Source organism: Bombyx mori, chromosome 2 (genome assembly GCF_030269925.1).
Source record: "Bombyx mori chromosome 2, ASM3026992v2".
Lineage (NCBI taxonomy): Eukaryota > Metazoa > Arthropoda > Insecta > Lepidoptera > Bombycidae > Bombyx > Bombyx mori.
Genome location: NC_085108.1, coordinates 2,425,935 through 2,448,944, shown reverse-complemented (window position 1 = coordinate 2,448,944; position 23,010 = coordinate 2,425,935). Strand labels below are relative to the sequence as shown.

Genomic DNA, 23,010 nt, shown 5'->3' with positions numbered 1-23,010 from the left:
TGAAAGGGCTTTTCTAGAGATATTTTGCCACGTACTTCTTCAAACGAGGCTTGCGGAGAGTACTTAACGCTATGCAGCGGCTTGGCTCTACCCCTAGCATTGCTAACGTCCATGAGCGACAGCGACCACTTACTATCAGGTGGGCTGTATGCTCGTCTGCCCACAAAGATAATAAAAAAAACCGTACCACCCGGATTTGGAATGAACTTCCTTACGCGGTGTTGCCTGAGCGCTATCACACGTCCATCTTCAAACGAGGCTTGAGGAGAGTCGTCTGCAGTAGGCAGCGGTTAGTATGTGCCCCAAGCATTGCCAATGTCTTTGAGTGGCGGTGATGGTTCACCATCACATAGGCTGTTTCTGGTCTGCCTGTAATGGCAATAAAAATAAAATTTCATCTTATGATATAAATTAGGATAGAATACTTTTGTAGTAAATGATGCGACAGAAAAACCAGCACCGTAACGACAAGTTCTTTTATTTGTGCGAGAAAGCAGAAAGCGAGTAGAAATGGCTGGCAAGGCTTGTTTTATTGTCACTATCCTCCCTTTGTTGGCTTTGACTGGTGGCCGTGATGGAAGGAGGCGTGTTAATACGTCTCTTGTCGGGATGGTTGGCGCCAGGGCATAGCAGCTGACCTCATGTCCATTACACTTTATATGGTAAACACAATGTAGTTAGTTCAAAACGAATTGTGCTATGAAGGACAATATAGATGGTATTTTAATAAAATACAGCCAAATCAAAAAGAGCTTTTACCAACAGAACTTTGATGGCATTATGCATTGGGCGTATTGTAAGTCCTATAATATATTTCTAGTACGAAATATTTATTCCAGTTTATAAGATGGTACAAAAATGTCTTTGTAATGTCTGTCTGTCACTCTTCTTCAACCTGTTTCCCCCCAATGCTGACTGTAGGTCTCATCACATGCTCTCTATTCTTTTTGGTCTCTTGCCTTTCGCAGTCCTTACCAATAATCCATTTTGATTAGGTCGTCAGATATTGGAGCATTGTAATTTTTTTTACTATCGCATAGATGGATGGAAGACCTCACTGCCCACCTGATGTTAAATGGTTACCGGAGCTCAAAGACATCTACTACGTAAATGCCACCACCCACCTTGAGATATGAGTTTTAAGATCTCAGTATAGTTACAACGGATGCTCCAGCCTTCAAACCGAAACAAATTACTGCTTCACGACTGAAATAGGCAGGGCGTTGGTACCTAACGGTGCTGACTCACAAGAGGTCCTACAACCAGTATTCTCCCAGTGATGGTATACGGGGTCAAGACATGTACGCTCACAAAGCAAATTATGACGAAAATACAAGTCTCGCAAAGAGCCTCGCCTTTTTAGGCATTTCTCTTCGGGATAGAATGTGCAATACCGAAACTCGCAGAAGAATTAGTTTTAATGACATAGCCAAAGTGATTGCTCGGAGAAAGTGGAAGTGGGGCAACACGTATTCTATTCATTCTCGTTAATTCACACATCCATCGCAACATTCGCATCTCTGCTGCATGCAATCGCAAGATCGTAGGCTCCGCCAACCTAAAGTCAGAAACAAGGCTAACAGTATATAATATAAAACTTTTCAGCCAGTATGAACCGTACCTAATGCTCCCTAAAAACACCAGTAGGGGTGTACATATCTATGATTGTATATAAGCGGGGGTGAATGCGGCAAACTGGTAGTCCACGGTTCGCCTCCAAGTCTGAATGTCGTTTAACAGGCACATCGATTATTTTCAACGCGAAATCGATTTTAATGTGCAGCTGTATGAACAACCCGAAATATTATTCTCTGTGAGTCGGAGTGATTGTTACCGAGGGCTGTGAAGTGAAAGTATAGTAATGACGTTATTTGCCTTACCGGCATCGAGTTATATGATACAAGAAAGATTTAAAAATATTGATTCGTCAAAGAGTATGCCTTCCTTGATATTTCGAAACCGGTGAGTTTGTTGGATCGATACATGCGCAGCTAACTTCGTTCGCTTCGTTGATTACGTCATTAGAATGGATCACGCAGTTTTTTTATTGAACGATTTATAGTTTTACTAGTGGATATTGTTTTTTTTTAAATCAAATTATAGAATTCTATTTTTATAATATTTCTGGATCTGTTTTAGCAAAATATTGTTTGAAACGGAATGTAGTCTTAGAATGACATACGTCATGCTTCCGGTGGCCATTATGGAAAACTTGTATTATACGGACATGTTGTAGTGGTTCTGAAGTATTATTATTTTTCACGTAACCAGGCTCTCTTTTAAATTACTTACGTATGCACACAGATTTAACAAGTATATGTTGCCATATTAAAAAAAATACAAAATATAATATATTTGTGATTATTTTGTGTGTGTTTTTTTTGTATCGATTTAGTTTAGATGCGTTTTATTTTTTGAGACCAGTCGCATTAAAATGATTTTGTTTGTTATTAATGCATTGCTAAGCACTGGGCAGCAACTATAAAATGTGTTTAACTGTTTTCACTATCAGTAACTCAAAAGAGAGAGCCCCTCAACACCTAGTTTTCAGTAATAAACGGAACTCTTAAAAGTCACAAAGTGAATGCCAACACCTTTCATAAGATAAAAGATTTAAGTCTCAATTGTTTTATCATCATTGTTATTATTTATTTATTTTTAACTCAATCTATTCGATGGTAGACTAGAGGGCTATTTTAGCTACACCCTGACGGGTAAGTGAGCTCACGGGCCCAACCTGAGAGGATTTGCTAACATTCGTTTTAGCAAGAGTAGTACTTCGCAGAATCTACCGCGGTATCAGAATTGCAACCCACTGAGAAGATTCGGAGAGAAACTCAGTGGGCTCTGTATGTGGGTTAGTTCATTCGTCGAACGCATTGTTGTAATCAACTAGGTGCCCCCTCAGGTCTAAAAGCACAGAGTGGATCCGGGGGATCCGACAAGTGATGCTTCGGATAGATAATGAACGGCGGCCACCATAAGAGTATTATAGTGACACGCTGCTTTGTCGGAGTAGCGTTCTGACGCTTCTTTAAGGTGCTTACGTATCGGTTCTAAATTTTATTTAGATCGCCGTCAAGGTAAGCATTCCTCACGTACCACGGTGCTCCGACAGATATCCTGCAGAAATGGGATTGTATGATCTGGAGAGAGTTTATGTGCATACGGGCCGCGTGACTGAACGTATGCAATTTTTTAGAGTGTCACCTTGTTACAAAGGAACAATTTACTTCGCTTGCAGATCATGGGGTAGAGTCGGCTGTGGTGGAACGCGGCCCGGTCGCCTACTGATTAAATGTGAGGACCGAATGTTATCCCTCTGTCGAGGGTGGTGCCTAGGTACTTGGCCTTCGAAGTCCATGGTATGATCTTACTAAAAATTTTGATGCTGGGAATGGAGTTACCGCGCATAGTCCGTGACGAGGTACTAGCAGTAGTGTTGGGAGGGCGACTTTTACAGAGAATGGTTATGCTCTTGTGAGGACGACGTCGATGCGCCACTATTGTATTGTATAAAGTCTGCTCCCTTCAAACTTGAAAGTCTCTTTTGCGATTGACTAGATAATTAACTAGAGTTAGGTATGTTACGTTTGCACAATTATCTTATTTATCTAATACTGAAAATAGGACAGGGTCCTTTGCCAGCCACTTTTGATTCAAATTGCGTTTTGACAAAAGATATGCAATCCATTTAACCGCTTTTGAAAGATCTGCTTTGCTTGATCGATCGCTTGCTTTTGAATGATCCTTTATAATATAATTAATATATGAGTCGTCTATTATCAAAGGTGGCAATCTGTGCATTTGGACAAAAAAATTTTATTGATATGTCAATACAGATTTGTTTGAATATAATCGTCTCCTTCAAAGAATACGGTTAAAAACCTGCATTAAATAAAGGTTAATAGTTAACCTGTTATTTATCTAAGATGTAGTTCCGAAGAGTTTTGTGACTGCCAATGGAATACAAAGTCAATAATTCGTTTTTCTGATTTACCAATCATTGTCCAAAAGTCAGATTGCCGCCTTTGATAATAGTCGACTCATATATCATAAATTGATTATTTGGCATTTACAAATTAAAAGTATGTTTTTTCAATTGTAAGCAGTTACACAATATGAAATAAATTAAAATTATTAAAATAAATCTATCATGAATTATTTTTAAACTGAGCAACACTGAAGAGCCTAATTTTGAACAAACTTGAACAAAGATTCATACGTGTTACGACTTTGTGTGCAACGCAATTCCGCTGCGGCCTAACGGTTTGCGCCGTAATTTTTCCCCCAAGTTATTTTCAAGGCTTAATTACGTCTCTCCAAGATGACGATGTTAATACAACAATTAAATTGTAGTAGTAGTATTAGTAAATACTACAATGGAAATGGTGTGGACTCCGTCGAGACCAAACAGGTCGAGAAGGTTTATTCGTAAGTACCTACCTACTATTTTTATCAATCATATATAAAGTTTAATAACCCAATTATTTTACAAAACACACAGACACAGTGTATATTAACACACCGTTTATTATTACTTATTTTGGAAATGTCTTACGTTGACGAAAATATTCTGTTTTAATACGTCATCTGAAAATACCTTCGTGTTGCAACCTTTGCAACAAAATCGGCGAAGTGAACGTCCATACATACACATTTTGATACATATTTTTTTGAATTATAGATATAATTTTTTTACGATTTTGGGTTGTGACTTACTAAGGTAAAATGTCATCTAAACAAACATGGTGTCCTATTTTGGCAGAAAAAGTTTTTTTTATGTTCGTTAAATACACCATCGTTTGTAATGGTGACTGGAATTTTCCATTCGAATCGTGTTTCAAGGACATCTGTTAATTTTATTGTTTTGGTTAGCTACGTTAACCCCTATTCGATTTAAGTAGACATACCTCGCTTTCAAAACATAATGTGGGACGACTATGTAGGTACGTGATTAATCTAAAAACGGTTGATGTTTCTATAAATAGTACACGTTTTCCTTCGTAAAAAATATGCTATAGGTATTACTCACTCTTGTAATTATGATCACAAATATTATTACGCTAATTTATGGCCTCACAAATAAATAAAAAATGGCGTAATTTTTGAATGTCATCTTCAGATTTCACATCACCGTGTTCAATGTATAAACAATTGATTTTAGATTTTATTTAAGACTAATCCCAGTGAAAAGGCATGAAAATAAAACAAATAAAAAAATACACACAGAACATCCAAAAGTGGATTACCTAATCAATTCTTGAGAAAGCCATTCTAGTTTTAATAGTGACGTGTGAGTTTATGAATACCAAATACTAATTTGTAGTTTACCTATATAGTTCCAAAGTGTACTGAGTAAAATTATGGCTTACATTTGATGTTTGTTACATGTAGGAGTCATGACAGATTTTCCCTAAGATTGCTTGCTGCTTATCAATTATTACAAAAACTATATAGAAATATTTAACGTAGTAATGTAATTACTTCTCCTTTCACGGGCTTTAGATATGTTAGCACTTTGATATTTGAGGGTCAGAAACGGCCAATTGATTTCCAGTGCTAATATATGAACAAGAGCAATGTGGGTAAGCCTATTAACAGGATCTGTAGTGTTTATTTTTAAAAGTAAAAATAGTAAAGATGAGTGCTGATACATTTCAGTAACGTTAATTGAATAGCCCCCAACCAAGTGGTTTTACAAATATATGGACTTTCTAAAATGATTAGTCATGCTAATATTGAGATGTGACATGTATTGAGTGAGAACACACTTGGCATTCATTGCTGATATACTTGTATACTTGACTATTTGACTACTCACCATCAAACAATTGTTTTCATCAAAAGCAATAAAATAGTTATATGATACTTATGATATGTGATGTCTTAGCCTGTGTTAAATCTGTTAATATACTTTCTGAATATGCGGATGCTTATGTGGATGAAATGCGGGACAAAATGAAAATCTCATTTGACTAAAAACCCAAGCTTTTACACTTTTGCTTTGCCGTCTTTAAATAAATCACTCCTCAAGATCATGCATAAACAATGTAAATGGATTTAATACAAACTCCACTGGAATTGCTATGGTTTCTTTATGAAGAATTGCAAATCTACAGTTACATGTTTGTATTATTGGTATGGCTTGTATATATGCTTTATATTGTAGTTCATTAGATATTACCATATTATACCCTACTAGACAATATGTCAGTGGCCATTTGCTAAATATTTTTTGTACAACCAATTAAGTTTTTCAAATTGACTATTCGGTTAGAGGTTGATGAAGATCTGATAAGCTGCCGTTTGAGATAAAAGATTTTCTGGTTTTAAAATTTTTGTTCCGCTGAACCATTATTCATTTTCAGTTAACAATGATGACTCAAAGATCACAGCGATGCCTCCAATGAACACTACGCGAACCCCAAATTTGTAGGTTTACAGGAGGAACATTTAAACCAAAAAAGTTGATAAAATCTTTATTATTGCAGATATATTTATGATTTTTTTTGTGTAACTAGCAGATTTACTCTTGCTTCGAACGCCATCAATAATAATTTGTAATACTTTTAAAATAGTGAAGCGATTTGCGTGAAAAACGAGAATTTCAAAATTTTTAGTTACAGTAGTGTTCATTGGAGGCATCGACAGATCTTTTTATTAGATCTGGATCCAAAGGTATACACATGCTATTTCAACTATATTCCATATTAAAAAGTGATAGAAATGTAACAATATTCTTAAACAAATGCCATTAAAATTATCTTAAATTGTACATAGTACTTTCATTAATCTAGCTCAAACAAATGTTTATTTATCTAAGAGTATCTTGTCTTTTATCTTGTGTGAGCGTGCACTTGATTTCATGAAAATTTTCCATGATAACATTTTAATGTTACATGTCAAGGAATAAAACTTATTATTATTTGTGTGCAATTGATATTGAATTGAATTGAAATGGCATTGATTGACTTATTGTGATGCCTCGTCTGCAATGTCTTTACTAACATAACCTATTTTGTACATTTTAGGTTTGTATTTTATATATTTATGCATAGACAATATCTTGAGTGATACTTTTTGTTGCAATATCATCGTATATATATACGAGCAGGTAGTCCGTAGCATCCTTTGGGAATCTGATGTAATCAACGATTGATATGCCAAATTCTTGCAAGTGTAAATATTATTACACAAATGCTATGCTATATATTTGGCGGAAATTTCGTGAATTCAGATCTCTTTGCCACAATTATGCCGGCTTTCATTTTTCATAAATAGTGGTTGAGCTTCTTTTTTTTTAAAACATACAGTCGAATTGCGAACTACCTCCTTTTTTGAAGTCGGTTAAAAAGCCTCAGCTTTTAAGGAGCTTGAATTGGAGCAATAATCGAAATGGATGTCTAATAAGCTAAGAGAAATGTCGATTATTTATATGTCACAATATATGTAGGTATAAAGTAGGTATATATGTATTTGTATGCGTCGCAGAAGGTCGCGTAAGATCAATTGATACAAATGTGTAACGATCGTATGTCTGATGTGATCGGCGCGTGCCTGTACTATTTATAGTATCGCTTTAAAACTATAGTTTGTAGAGTTGGAATGAAATCATACCTCGTTTGTATAGAATTCGCCGACAATATGAACAAATAAAATATAGAGATCACAATAAATGCATTGATTGCGGGAAATCGAACAAAGGACCATGGAAATTAAGCAGAAAAATAAAGTCGCATTTAATTAAGACCTTTCTAAATTATTCTTAGGACATTCGTAGTTATAACTTGTTCACCAAAGGCTACGGTGTAAGGTTAAAACGTGGAATAAAAGTTACCCTAAAAAAAGCCAGTTACGGAATACCACTCTGCTATGCTGTGAAGCACTGATGCGTCTTAGTAAGACAGTTGTGGTACGCTAAAATTTAACCTGTTTTAATGTCTTGAGATGGGTATTCAAGTTCAGCTCTGTTGTATTCAATGACTCGGTTATGGAGATCGTGTATAACAACACCCTTATTAGTAGTGGATGTCTTTGCTTTTCTAAGTAACGAAAGTTTTGACAGACTATTATCATCTAAAATCCTTTGCCCTCGGATTTATATTGAAAAAAAAAAGTCTAGTTCGCAAGTGTTGAAAAATATCACTCAAGTCTGTTTATAATAGGTACCTACCAATAGTAAATTCACAAAAAAAAGGTAGAGAGAGTAAGAGAAAACAAAATTATTGCACAAACAACGGAATCACGTTACGCTTACGTTAGAAAGAGAGAAGCGTAGTTGGCGAGCTCGCTTATAAAAGGGACAAATGATTCTTTAGAATTGCAAAACAATAGGTGAATTATGTCTTTTGAAATGTTCAATTTTCATTTCCAAGAAACCACGTATGCTTTAACCTTGAACGTTCGTAGCTCCAAGTGTTGTTCTTTTAAGTATGTTTCTGAATTTAATGGGATAATTTTATGCCAACGATTCAATCTCACCTCTAAAAGCTGTTGAAAAGACATCACATTAATGCCTCTTGACTAGGCACCTGGATAGAGTAGATATGTCGCGAACTCCTACCCTACAGAAAAATATCGACCTTTAGAGTAAACAAAATCCCTATGACCTAGACGCCTGCAGCCTCAACACTAGGATCAGGTAACCGTAGTCGTTCAAGGATTCGAGGTGAAATCTAGCGCGTAACATTTGCCCACTGAGTATCTTCTCTGGTCTTCTCAGCGGGTTGCGATTCTAATTCTGTAGTAAATGCATTCGCGAAGCAACTGTCTTTGAGACGTTAGGTCTTTTGAGGCGCTCGGGCAGTTGTTAGCAAATCCCACCTCTGCTGGCCAAGCCCTGGCTCGGCCACCTGACCTGGAAAAACTAGACCACTTTTCGGCCACACACATTCGGGCCACTAGTAAACCTTCCTTCCTAAATTCAAATGTAAAAACTAAAAAAAAATCCCTACATCTGGTCCTTATCTAGAATAGCGTTTGGCGTGTTTCATAACATTTTTATCACGTAATAATGACGTAACAACTCTAGGATGGACTATCATGTACCCCGATACCCGAGCGCTTATAACGTATCTTTTTGTAAACCAAGTTGAAAAAGAGTAGTGTAACGGCAATCAGGATTTCACTAGCCCATCATATGCTTTCTCCTGCCATTGCTTGCGTCCGTGAACGCGAGCTCGTAAATTTATCTGCATCTGAAGAAAATGAGACCGAAAACAGCACCTTCACGCCGAATATTGCACCATTAAAATCCATGCCCGCTGAGTTTCTCGCCGGAACTTCTCGGCGGGTCGCGATTCCGATCCGGTAGTAGATTTATTCGTGAAGCAGCTGCTCTAGAGTTGTTAGGTCTCCTTCGGAGTCGTATGGGCAGCTGTTAGATAAGCTCCTGGCTGAGCCAATGCTCGCCCACCTGTCTTGGTGAAATTGGAAAGGCCTCCAGGCTAACCAATCAATTCAATCATAAAAAAGCCATTAAAATTGCTGTTTTCATTCAATAAATATAAGATATGCCGTGGTGGCTACTCACTCACAATCGGTTGCTCTTGGCAGAGCAGTCGTGGTCATGTGGAATTCTTGGTGGCTACATGGTACTGATAAACGGCGCGAACCAAACTCGCAATGTGAATGCATAAAGTTGGCTTGGGTTTGCGCGAGAAATTGACAACATTGCGCTCCGATCCTAATTTCGTTTTGACCACGCGGGGAAAGTCAAAGTTGCATTCATCACTTGCTGGAGAAGGAACACCAATGTGGGAATGGTATAATGGAGCCTCTGAGCCGACGCGGCCGGGGCGAGCGGGCACCCCTAAAATAACTAGAATCTAGACCAAACATATTATAAATTATTATGAACCCAAACAAAACTCACGTGACACTAGAATTGGCGCGAAATGTGTTTACGCGTTATTTATAATTTCAGCCCGGCAAAAGGCGTGGTCGCGATGCCTTTCACTCGGGCTTTGAGCCAAATTATTAAAAAAATATATATAAATACAAACGGAAATGCACGACGTATTTCTACATTTTTAATGAAAGACAGCAAGTGCTATACTACACAAGCGAAATAATTGAATTATGATCCTTCGAGCCTACGTCAGCTGTGACGTCAATCGCTGTAACCAAAGTGAGAGGTTGGCTGGCCAATTTAAATAGAAGAAAATAACATCAATATGGCGTCACACACGTTTACATTTTACGTAAACAGAAATCCGATGTTTGAAATGAAACCATGTCGCAGCAACTTTACAAGTACCTAACAACTTAGATCGAAGAGCAATCGTAATTTGAATGTTTTTTTTTTTTTTTTTATTGCCCTTGTAGGCAGACGAGCATACGGCCCACCTGATGGTGAGTGGTTACCGTCGCCCATGGACTTCAGCAATGCCAGGGGCAGAGCCAAGCCGCTGCCTACCGCTTAATACTCTCCACAAGCCTCGTTTGAAGAAGGACATGTCATAGCGCTCGGGAAACACCGTGGAGGGGAGCTCATTCCATAGCCGGATGGTACGTGGCAAAAAAGATCTCTGGAAACGCACTGTGGATGACCGCAGTGGCTCCAGGTAGTATGGATGAACTCTACTCCGGTGGCGGGCGGTGCGATGGTAAAAACGAGATGCCGGTATCATCTCGAACAATTCCTTAGAGCACTCCCCATGGAACATACGGTACAGAATACAGAGGGAACCGAAGTCCCTCCGCAGACCCAGAGGCTCCAAACGATCCGTGAGAATGGGATTATCGACAATCCGAACGTTATATAACGAACCGTGTGGTGATATTATTACTTAATTAGTCCAGTTCTAGTTTTGTAGACTACAAAAAGAACAGTTCTAATTTGACTACTCTAAGCCATACGCAGCAAAAGTTTATTGCTTTGAAGCGCTGTATTCTTCGCGGAGAGAGCTATTTTTTTCTGTATAAGGCGCAGCATTGACGTATGTACAGCGAGAATATTTTTCCAAGAGTCTATACCTGCAGGTTGGAGCAGTACCAAGGGTCAGGTTAATATGCCTTTGCAGCCTAAGTCTTGGCTGTCTCGTTACGGTCCACATTTGAATTCTTATGTTATTCAGATCCGTGTTGAGAGGTTCAGATATGGCGGTCATCGAATTCGCTTAGGGTTTCCCCACATAGTCGGTTAGATATCAGATATCCTCTTAAATCGATTGTTATGCTGTGAGGAACTGTGAGATAACGCGTCATTTCCTTTTTACCAGTCTCGCGGTCATGTGTTATCCCATAGCACTCCCAAACCTCCCCTGTTCCGAACGCTGTGATATAAAATATCCTTCTAATGAGTATCGAGAAGAGGCTTCCTGTAAACCACGTCCCATACATTTCACTCTGTATTAATTGTAGACCTTAATTTGAGCACCATCCTGATGCTAAGCATCATGATTGCAATAAAGTTTTAATTCCTTGCAGTCCAATACTGCTTAAAATTATATACCTCACTGATTGATTAATAAATAAAACATTATTAAATTATTATTGAAGTGTTGTGAATATTGCACCTGGCAATCAATTTGCAGTGAGAATGCCATAGACAAGCCATAGTCTAATGCTATCCGTTAGTTACAAGGTTAGTTCCGTAAATAAAAAAAAAATTGCCATAATAAAAAAATAAAAAAATCGATTCCCGAACGACTCGGCGCGTGACCTTGAAAACCAAATCTGCTATTTTCCTCGCGCCAAAAATTCTTTCTCCCATTTGTCTTTTTCTAGTTTTGTTTCTCTACTCACAACAATCTATTTTGAAACGTTGGCAAGCTCCCGGTTTTTCAACGTTTTTATTGTTTTTGTTCCGTATCGAAAACAGTGCCAGGTTATACTCGGGAGAAAGTACATGTGTGCTTAAGGAAACATTAAAAAAAATATACATAATATAATTAAATTAAAAAAATAAATAAAAAATAATATGCTATACAGCATAATAATCTATAGAAAGTTGCCGATTAAAAATCGATTTTGTGTGGGAATTCCTTTCGTTTTCGAGTAGACTAAATAATTTAACATTCCGTTTTTATTTGTGATAGAGATTTATTTATAGTGTTCAAATTTGAAGTTTTATATTTCTGTCTTAATTTCTTCTCTTTCTATAAAAATGGTCGTTAAAATTATTTGGTAAGATTATTTTTGATTGTGTTCAATAAAGTAACAGTAGCCTAACATTGTTTTAATTATGAAATTGTCATCAAAAACTAAAAAAATAGTCTTTCACGGCAGCCAATTTTCACATCTGCTGTTGTATATATTTATGTGTGTATTACAAATACTATGTAATGCAAGTTTATTCTTTTTGTTTTTTATTGCTTAGATGGGTGGACAAGCTCACAGCCCACCTGTTTGTTAAGTGGTTACTGGAGCCCATAGACGTCTACAACGTAAATGCGCCACCCACCTTGAGATATAAGTTCTAAGGTCTCAGTATAGTTACAACGGCTGCCCCACCCTTCAAACCGAAACGCATTACTGCTTCACGGCAGAAATAGGCAGGGTGGTGGTACCTACCCGTGCGGACTTACGAGAGGTCCGACCACCAGTAAATATTCATTATATATCTATATTTTAAGTCTTCATTTATTTCTATACGTCTCAATTAATCGCAAATCGATGCCTGTGTTTGAATCGATATTATTATTTTGATCATTTAAAAAAAAAAAACCATTAACCTAAATACATAGCCTAATCGCACAGTCATTAAAAAAAACCATATAAACAATATCTTCATCATACCATAATGGGTCAAGGTCGTATTTAAGATAATAAGATTAATTTGTCATCTTCAGTTTTTATTCAACAAAATCTGTAAGCATAACCTTTCACCCCTCGAAATCATAAAATGAAATTGTTAACAATGTGTTTTCTGGGAGTTCAATTACCTTGAGTTACTGGTACTAAATTAGTACTACTAAATACCTCTGGAACATTTAATGGTCGATTCACGAAAGCGTAACTCGGACCGTTAAACCAGTTTTGCCGATAAAACCGTAATAAATCGGAAACTATTAATTTTAATTCTCGAAACGTGTCTAGATAGTTACGATAATTTAAAAAAAACAGAATTCATTGGCTTATTAGCCCTTTTAGTGCTGAGCTAATTTTTACATATTTTGCAGAAATTGCTAAAGGAATATTGAAACTTGAAAAAAAATTACAATAATCAATTGAGACGATGGGCCCTTGGGGCCCTGAAGCAAAGAAATTTTTAACAGAAATCTCCAAACGCTTGAAGGAGGTTACACATGATGCTAAGGCTGGCTGGTACTTTGCACAGAGAGTGAGTCTGGCTGTCCAACGAGGCAACGTAGCCAGTATCTTGGGGACTGTGCCTCCTTTAAGCGCGTTGGAAGATCTGTTCTACTGTGTGGGTTATGTTAAATTATTTTGATTTGACTTTTTGTTAATAAACGAGATAAAAATGAAAAAAACTAAAAAATAAAAAAAATCATGAAAATAAAAATCAATGCTAAATTCACAGTAAAATAAATTTAAATGGTTAATTTGGCCACGCGCGATTTTCATTCGAATTCTTCCAAATACTCATGGTATATGAACGAATCTGTATACTTAGGTATATTGAAATTAAATGGTAACATTTTCGGAATTTTGCTGATAGGAGAAGCCCATACTGTGAGGCCACTCGGGTTGATGTTCCCGGTAGCAATGCAATCGTTCTTTGAATTTGGGCACAGTGATGGTCATTAGCAAGATTATGAATCCAAGCATTGGATTTTAGGATTCCTCCTCCTTGCCTCGTATTCCTCACTGCTGAGGGTAGTGACCACCCTTTTGTATCACCATCGCACGCACGATCCTTCTCCATTTATTCTTGTCTCTGGCGGTGTGGAAGGCATTGTGAAATGTCGAATCAAGAGCGGATCTGGTCGGACCAACGTATTGGGCTGCGCCCCGAGGCCTTTTCTCATCCACCTTTCCGGTCACGATGAGCCTCTCGAGATTGCTACCATCCTTCCGTGCATTTGAGGATTAATAATAATAATAATAAGCTTTTATTGCTGTATTACTTACTAATTGATAACTTAATAAATTACTTAATAATAAATTAAATTTAAATGCAACTTATAATCAAGTATTCCGTTCGGCGTTCCGTGTGGTTTTCAAAACAGCTTGTCTCTCGACAAAGGCCTCCTCTAAAGATTGCCAATATTCTCTATTATTGGCCATTCGACTCCAATGCGGGCCGGCTACACTCTTTATTTCATCTACCCAACGTTTTGGCTGTCTTCATTTTTTTCTACAGCCATCCTGTATGTACCACTCTGTAATTATCTTAGTCCATTTTAGGATTATGGATTATTAAATCTTGCTTAGATTTTCAAGTTAAGATTGAAGTAACACGGCCTCAATGTGTAATGATGGGTCTCTTTGCAGCGGTGACGGGGCGTCTCTGAGCGCTCCCGGCAGCAAGCGCTCAGCTCTGTCGGCTTCGGACGCCGAGTGTTTCTCGCTGTGCCTGGGCGCCGGGCCTCTGTGGTGAGTCTAAGCCTTATTTACCGAAAGAGAAAGCGGCATACGTTCAGTAGAACCTCGCAGACGAGTCACCCGAATGCAGCGAAAACTCATTTTGGCACGCTTGCGATTTGTGAAACCCGTGAAACGAAAAGGCGACACTAAAAAGAGACAAAGCCACGTCATTTCGGATCCTCCCGATCCCCTAACGGTGCTTTTAACTACCTTAAGCACCGGTCATCGTTCTCGTCGAACCCGTCGCTTGCGACGAAGGGCTCTGCGAGTAAATTAACCCACAGACACGGCCCACTGAGTTTCTCGCCGGATCTTCTCAGAGGGTCGCGCTTCTGATCCGGTGGTAGGTTCTGCGAACCCTTGTTAGGGTTAGTGTTAGCAACGGCATCAGGTTTGACCCCCGTGATTTCATCTACTTGTTAGGGTTACGCTGAAATGGCCCCTCAAGGCTATAAGCTTAGAGGTAGGGGAAAAAGAGACAAACTTACATTTATACGTTCATTTTTTATTTATTGCTTAGATGGGTGGACGAGCTCACGACCCACCTGGTGTTAGTTTACCGGAGCCCATGGACATCTACAAAGTAAATGCTGCCGCCCATCTTGAGACGAGTGTTCTAAGGTCTCAGTTTTGACGGTACAACGGCTGCTTCACCCTTCAAACCGCAACGCATTAATGTTTAACGGTAGAAATAGGCAGGGTGGTGGTACCTGCTCGTACGTACTCATAAGACTTCCAATCACCAGTAAACAATGGAATTAACGAGATGGAATACTTCTGAAGATTTTAATTGTGTCATGTGTGAATAGCACACATATATTTATTTCACTTCGTTCATTCTGGGTCTTATAGAGTCGCCTTAAAGAGAGATTCAGAAAATATCTTATACGCAACCGCTTTTGCCAATTTTAACAATCCTAAGCACACGTGAATCGTCACATGTGCATACTAAGGTATTGGTAGTCGCTATCAGAAGATATAGCTTATCCTGCTCCTATCTTGAGTGGATTCAAGCCGAAACACGTGCTGGGAGGCCGCGCAGATAGCTCTCACGGCTCTGCCTATTTATGGCTTAAACAATCTTCTGGTCTGGAAGATTCCTTGACATCACGTTACTTGTCTGGTTATCGGCACCCCCTAAACATTGTATACAGGTGGTCCTGATGTCCCTGCTCACGGCTCTGCACCGCCCGGAGGGGTGACCGGCGGGGCTGCGAGCCCCGCTACCCCGGCCACCCCCAACCACGACGACAATCGTAAGCATATCCCATCCCATCACGTAATTAGTGGTAATCAAGGTAACATACACACACATTCACACACACACACGCACACGCATAATGACCTTCCTAAATAACAACACCTAATGAACTAACTAACCTAATCTATCTTAAGAAGGAGGGAGCCTGGAGATCAGTAATACAGGTCTTTGAACTTAGTACAGACTTCAGATCTTTCAAAGGCTTACAAAATAAATTATTTACAAATAAATATAAATAAATAAATATATTTACTAACAATCACACCACGTTAACTGGTCCCGTTATAAGTTCGTAAAGAACTTGTGTTACAGGTACCAGATAACGGAAATAAATGTAAGATTTTTATTATACACATACTTATATTTAAGATACATCCATAACCTTCCCTTGGCGGGATTCGAACCCGCGACCCCCTTGTGTAGTGACCATGTCACTTACCACTACACCAGACGGCCGTTACACTTACACTTTACTTTAGAAATGGCTCTTCTGTGAAGTTGCAAAAATGTCGCTAAAACCAAATACATAGCCTTTCACCTATCGATAAATTTTAGAAGCTTGCTTTTCAAAAACATTTACTCGGTTCTCTCACAAGGCAAGATAATAAGTAATATTCCGTGCCTGCCCTAGACATTTCGCGGAAGAACCGCGGCGTCTGATCCCTGCTCTATGCTTTGGTATTTATGATTGGTCCTGATTATTGTGTGTCCTATCTTCAGGCGACTTGCTAAGTGCCCTGCTATGGTCAAGCTCCAGCTCTTTGGCCAGCAGCGCCGAGAGTCTCCATGATGGCCAAGCGTCTCCGCAACAGCTACAACTACAACAACAAGTCAGTAGACACGGTGTTTCTTTTTAGGTTATGATGAGTAGTAGACATGTGACCATGGTACCTGGAACTCTTAGTCTCAAGTTGGGTGGCAGAATTTACTTTGATGGTATCAACGGGCTCCGGTAACCGCTCAGCGTCAAGTGGACGTTCAGCTCGATCATCCGTCTAAGCAATAGTATTTTCTAAGCTTTTCAGAATCCGAAGCCATAATTAAAGCTACTCCATAGAACATATAGACAGATGCCTGAATCTTGCTAACGACATTTACAAGATAGATGGTATGTCGACAAGTTCCAAACAATAACATTAGGACCGTCTATCTATCTATCTAGAAATTTCACCAATTCAGTGGAAAGTTTTCCTTTTTGTCATTATTGCCCAAACTGGTGACTCTCGACTTGTGTGATGATAAAGAGTCAAAGTCACGAAACTCTTAAACCTCAAGAGACTATTAGCTCTTTCTGTGTTTAAAGAAACTTAATATATTAACAATTAATTAATTAGTTGGCTCTGCCCCTGGCATTGCTGAAGTCCATGGGCGACGGTAACCACTCACCATCAGGTGGGCCGTATGCTAGTCTGACTACAAGGGCAAAAAAAAAATGTTTTTGATGCAATTAAACGGTAGTCAGTAGTACAATGTTCAAGATTCAATGTCAATAGAGTGGTTTTTTTTTAGTTTTTTTTATTGCTTAGATGGGTGGACGAGCCCACAGCCCACCTGGTGTTAAGTGGTTACTGGAGCCCATAGACATTCACAACGTAAATGCGCCACCCACCTTGAGATATAAGTTCTAAGGTCTCAAGTTACAACGGCAGAAATAGGCAGGGTGGTGGTACCCACCCGCGCAGACTCACAAGAGGTCCTACCACCAGAGTGTCGATCAAAGTATTTGAATCATCATAAATAATGAAATGAAAAGAAACTGTATAATATCAAATCTTAAACAGCATTTCTGATTATAGCTTTCTGATGTTTCCAGGTTGTGAATAAGATCTTGGAGCGCAAGGACAAGCACCCCGTTAAAATTGAGTTCAAGATTTATCTCACCGAGAACACAGTTATACGTTGGGAGGCTGTGAGTATTTATATAGTATTGGTAAGAATGGAGCGTATCAAAAGAGTGTAGAACTGAGCGTTAAGATGTGAGTGAGAGAGAATATGGTGGTAAGAAAGGGAAAAGAGAATGATAGAGAAAATAAAGATGGCAAAGATGATTCAATCAGCAAGACTTACAAAAGTTGACACATAATTTTTAATTATTACAACTAGAGGTCCCGCAGTAGTCGAAATTCGATTATTGTATTGAAATTGTAAGTTTGTACACTATTATGATTGTAATTTATACTTCTATAATCACAAATTTTGCCAAGGCTACATTATAAAAAATATTAATAAAGACAAACAATATTTAATCTATTCTCAATTTGACCACAGACGTCAAGAACAAAAGTTTGACAATAAATAGTATGCATGCGTGTGTGCGTCAAATACATGGTAGGTATGTAGTGTGTGTAATGGTTTCTTTATTGATTGAATGTATCTTTTATGCATTATTTAAAAAAAATATTAGCATTGTGCACTTCTTCTCTATATTCTCTATAAGTGTGGAAAATTTAATATTCCTCCGTCCGCGCAATTTTCGTAAAAAGGGATACAAAGTTTTTGCTTCACATATTAATATATAGATACAGAAGATTTTAGAAAACAACTATAAAAGTGCAAAAAAGAAATAATTTTGATTTGTGAGACACTATATCCCAATTGTAGATATATAAAGTTTTATTTTTAAAGATTGTTTGGATTCCAATTAACTTTAATGTACAAATAATCTCAGCGGGTTGCACCAAGTATAACTTGTATCGCAGGAGTTCTTAAGGCCTTCCAAAATAAGTACACAACTTTTATGATACAGGGTTTTGAACTAGGAACTAGGAATAATGTGTAGATATAAATTAAATAAATAGTAATCTACCACATTGGTCATATATGTGTGTTAGTAACTGTGCGTGTTTGTGTCTGTACGCATTTTGAACTATACAATATAGAGATTAAGTTATGTTAATATACACTCATCTTTTCTTTTCTTACGTATCTTTTGCCAAAACGTCAACTAGAAGTTTGTTTTAGAGGCACTGCCATTGCAAAGTTAAATTTTGTTAAAAATAATTCAACTTTATCGTTCTAGTCTTGAAATTGGCAATAGCTTTGTTGGCTTTTCAAATGATTTTTTTAATGTTTTTATTTCAAATTAGAATGATAATAATTGTAGTAAATAATAATTTGACTGAATCGGTGGTGCAGTGGTTAACGCATCTGACTGTTACACCAAGGCTCGTGGGTTCGATTCCCATATCAAGTAAATATTCATGTCTATTTTTTAACTTTATTTGCATCCATTTTGGTTTCCATAGTACAAACAGGGGTTCCTAATTTAGGGCCGGATGACACATACTACTACTGGTGGTAGGATCTCTTGTGAGACCGCACTGGTAGGTACCACCACCCTGCCTATTTCTGCCGTGAAGCAGTAATGCGTTTCGGTTTGAAGGGTGGGGCAGCTGTTGTAACTATACTAAGACCTTAGAACTTATATCTCAAGATGGGTGGTGCATTTAAGTTGTAGATGTGCTCCAGTAACCACTTAACACCAGGTGGGCTGTGAGCTCGTCCATCCATCTAAGCAATAAAAAAAAAGAATTGGGGCCAGATGACACATTGTGTGTATAAAAAAAAATGGATATCATTCAACTGAAGTGTTTCAACATTAATGAAATGTATAATTTACAATTATTTACTACATAACGTTTATCAGTGTCACATATTACGTACATTGACACAAGAGATAACCTTTGAAAGTGAATGGTCCTTATCGACATGTAATGTGATAATGTTTTATGTACTGTAGGTTAGGGATAATCGATATTAGAAAAACATCGATTTAAAGTATCGATGTACGATAAAAATCGATGTTTTTGGTAGGAAATAAAACTTTATTTTATTTATTATACCTACGTTTTTTTTTTGCTTAGATGGGTGGACGAGCTCACAGCCCCCCTGGTATTAAGTGGTTACTGGAGCCCATAGACATCCACAACGTAAATACGCCGCCCACCTTGAGATATAAGTTCTAAGGTCTCGAGTATAGTTACAACGGCTGCCCCACCCTTCAAACCGAAACGCATTACTGCTTCACGACAGAAATAGGCGGGGTGGTGTTTATTAATTAATATCACGGGATTGTATGTAAGCGGGCGTTGATTCAATCTTTAGTTCTTGGTCTATTTATTTTAGTACATAAGGTCTTTTGCCAAGCTTTTGGGTGGACTGTGATATTAAGTGAGTAAATGCTTTTTAGGTATTTTTGGCAGGGAGTATTTTGATCTTATGTGAGGGGGGACAGCTTTATACGAAGGCTAGGAAAGCTGTTATATAATTGAAATTTCAACTCTCTGATCTCTAGGTGGTTGTTTGAATACATTGTCGATCACTTAAATAATAATAATTGGGAACAAATCACGCACGGTTATCCAGCCCTAATTTACGATTCCCTGTGCTATATGGGTACTAGACATACATACTTATATAATGTTTGAATATACATACATATAGATAATAAAAACCCAGACAAAAGGACAAACAAACGTGATCCATCACACGATGTTTGCCTGATATGGGAATCGAACCTACGCAAAAGTCAGGGCCCTTAACCACTACACCGTCGAATCAGTCAGTATATTTAACTAGAATAAACATTTTGCTTTTGGTTGGTAACTTTACGGTAGGCATCGGCTTGGCTATGCCCCTGGCATTGCTGATGTCTATGAGCGAAGGTAACCACTCGCAATCAGGTGGGCCGTAAGCTCGTCTGCCTATACGCCAATAAAAAAAACATGTGTGCAATTCACACGTGGTAGAAGTGAAACCTTCAAAAATTAAAATACAATTATCCTAAATGTCTTAAGTATATCGACGCTTGAAGGGCAAATGTGACTAAGCGACAATGCGTGAACTTTACAGTAGACTAATTTAAAGTTGAAATTAATTTGAAATATACATGAGAAATACCTGAAAATTTTTTTATTTTAACGAATCTAGCTGTAGGATTGAAATGATTTTAATAGACTTAGAAATATATATTTTTGGGCATCGAATATGGTTATTGGCTATTATTTATGTACAAATCAGTTATTGTCGCTTAGTCACGTTTGCCTTTCAAGCGTCGATATATATTTTTTGCGCATCGAATATGGTTATTGCCTATCATTTATGTACAAAGCAGTTATTGCCGCTTAGTCACGTTTGCCTTTCAAGCGTCGATATGTAAAATTTTGTCATTAGTAAATAATTATAAATCATATTTTATAGTATGAGGTAGCGCCTTCTGTGAATTGATATTTTAACTTGACGTATAATCCTAAATTAAAATTCACTACAAGAGGTTTCATACACACGTTATTATTAAAAAATCTCATAGATGGCGCTGTATTAAAAAAACACTACACTGGGAACGTCTAATGTGTTCTATCTCATTCTCTCGCCGGCTGAATCCTATACATTTATGTGTTTGTGTCTCTATGGACTTATTTTTTCGTTTCATCGAGTTTGAAATCACGTTTCACTTCAATAGAAAAATAAATAAAACTTCAATGTTTAATTATCAGGTTGTGCACAACAACATGATGTACCTCCGCGTGCCCGGGGTCCTGCAGTCCGGCAGCAAGGACAGCTTCATGCTGCTCCTGGATTTCGCTGAAGAGCGTCTCGGCTGTAAGAGGTGAGTTGTATACTTGGGGATGCTGGGAGAGAGCAAAAAAAAAACACGTGTGGCACTCGGGGACTGCCGCGATAAAGCTATTGCATAGCATTTTTTATCAACTCATACAATTGTAATTTGACAATAATAATTTAATATTAAAACAATAATAAGACCACGCTATATTTATAAACTTTAACAAAAGCAAAACATGTTTTTTTTATTTTTTTATTGCTTTGATGGGTTGACGAGCTCACAGCCCACCTGGTGTTAAGTGGTTATTGGAGCCCAAAAACATCTACGACGTAAATGCGCCACCCACCTTGAGTTCTAAGGTCTTAGTATAGATACAACGGCTGCCCCGCCCTTCAAACCGAAACGCATTACTGCTTCACGGCAGAAATGGGCGGGGTGGTGGTACCTACCCGTGGGGACAAGATTTTTGTTTATTTTTTTTATTGCTTAGATGTGTGGACGAGCTCACAGCCCACCTGGTGTTAAGTGGTTACTGGAGCCCATAGACATCTACGACGTAAATACGCCACCCACCTTGAGTTCTAAGGTCTCAGTTTAGTTACAACGGCTGCCCCGCCTTTCAAACCGAAACGCGTTACTGCTTCACGGCAGAAATAGGCGGGGTGGTGGTACCTACCCGTGCGGACTCACAAGAGGTCCTACCACCAGTAGAATGTCGCTTAAGCGAAACATCTTTTCACCCGTCGATGTGTAATTTGAATTCCAGTTGCATCATCTGCGTTTTGAAGAGTCGTCCCGACCGCGCTACCCTGCTGCGCACCTTCATGTTCATGGGATTCCAAGTTCTGGCTCCGAATTCGCCGCTGACCCCACAGCACATCAACAACCCTAATTACATTTTCTTACACTACAATATGCAGTAAAATTTTATTCACAAACAAAGCTTCTTCTCGGGTGAGAAACTAACAAAAAAAAACAACTTTCTCATTTTTTCCACAAAAATAATCGTGTTTTTTTCGTATGGCAACATTAGATTATCCACGACTCGTTCAAGTCAAGCACTTAGAGATCCTTTCTAAATCAGTATTCAAAATGCACATTTAAAATTTAAATACATGATAAAGGGCTTTCTTAGCACAGTTCGCGTTTAATGATTTTATTAAACTAGATTATTCTATATTACTTAGATTAAAAAAAAAAATGTAAAAAAAAGAAAAAAAAAAGAGAAAATACTTTTATTTGTTTGGAGCTTGAAACTAAAACATTGATATTTGTGAATTTATTTAAAAAAAAAAACAGATTTGCATCTAATCTAATAGATAGTCTATTAACCTGAGTCATTCTAGTGAGGTGTATTAAGACCAGGCAATAAAGCCATCAAATTTCTTTGAAACACTACTACATTGGCCAAAAGATTGAATAAATTGTCAAGCCTCACCAGCTTTCAATACTGGGTGTAGAACTAGAAATTTCTAATAATTATTTCCTAGAATTTCAAAGCCAAAGGAATAAAAGTTAACTTTCTATTCTCTCAATGACATTTGTATGTGTGAAATTGAAAAATTTCAACTTCCAAATACTCATTGCGGGATTTAAATATAATTTTTCAATTATTATTTTTCTTTCATTTATTATTATGATTGTTAATTATTTCGTGTTTCCGTCGTCGTGTAAAATGTCACCCCAACCG

The 23,010-nt window shown here is 37.8% G+C and overlaps 1 protein-coding gene and 1 long non-coding RNA gene across 3 annotated transcripts; both read left to right on the top strand.

Moving 5' to 3' along the window:
* Positions 1–1,697: 1,697 nt before the first annotated feature.
* Oaz (ornithine decarboxylase antizyme) lies at positions 1,698–23,010 on the top strand. Of its 2 annotated transcripts, none has more exons than NR_125350.1 (7): positions 1,698–1,962; positions 14,404–14,505; positions 15,651–15,752; positions 16,478–16,587; positions 17,571–17,666; positions 21,253–21,365; positions 22,087–23,010. NR_125350.1 is itself a non-coding variant. In NM_001043563.2 (7 exon segments), coding segments are annotated over 7 exon segments (786 nt in total). In that variant the 5' UTR covers positions 4,184–4,327; the 3' UTR covers positions 22,244–23,010.
* LOC110385471 (uncharacterized) lies at positions 4,453–13,142 on the top strand. Its single transcript, XR_002430729.2, has 2 exons — positions 4,453–4,949; positions 5,168–13,142. It is a non-coding gene; the product is annotated as an uncharacterized LOC110385471 (long non-coding RNA).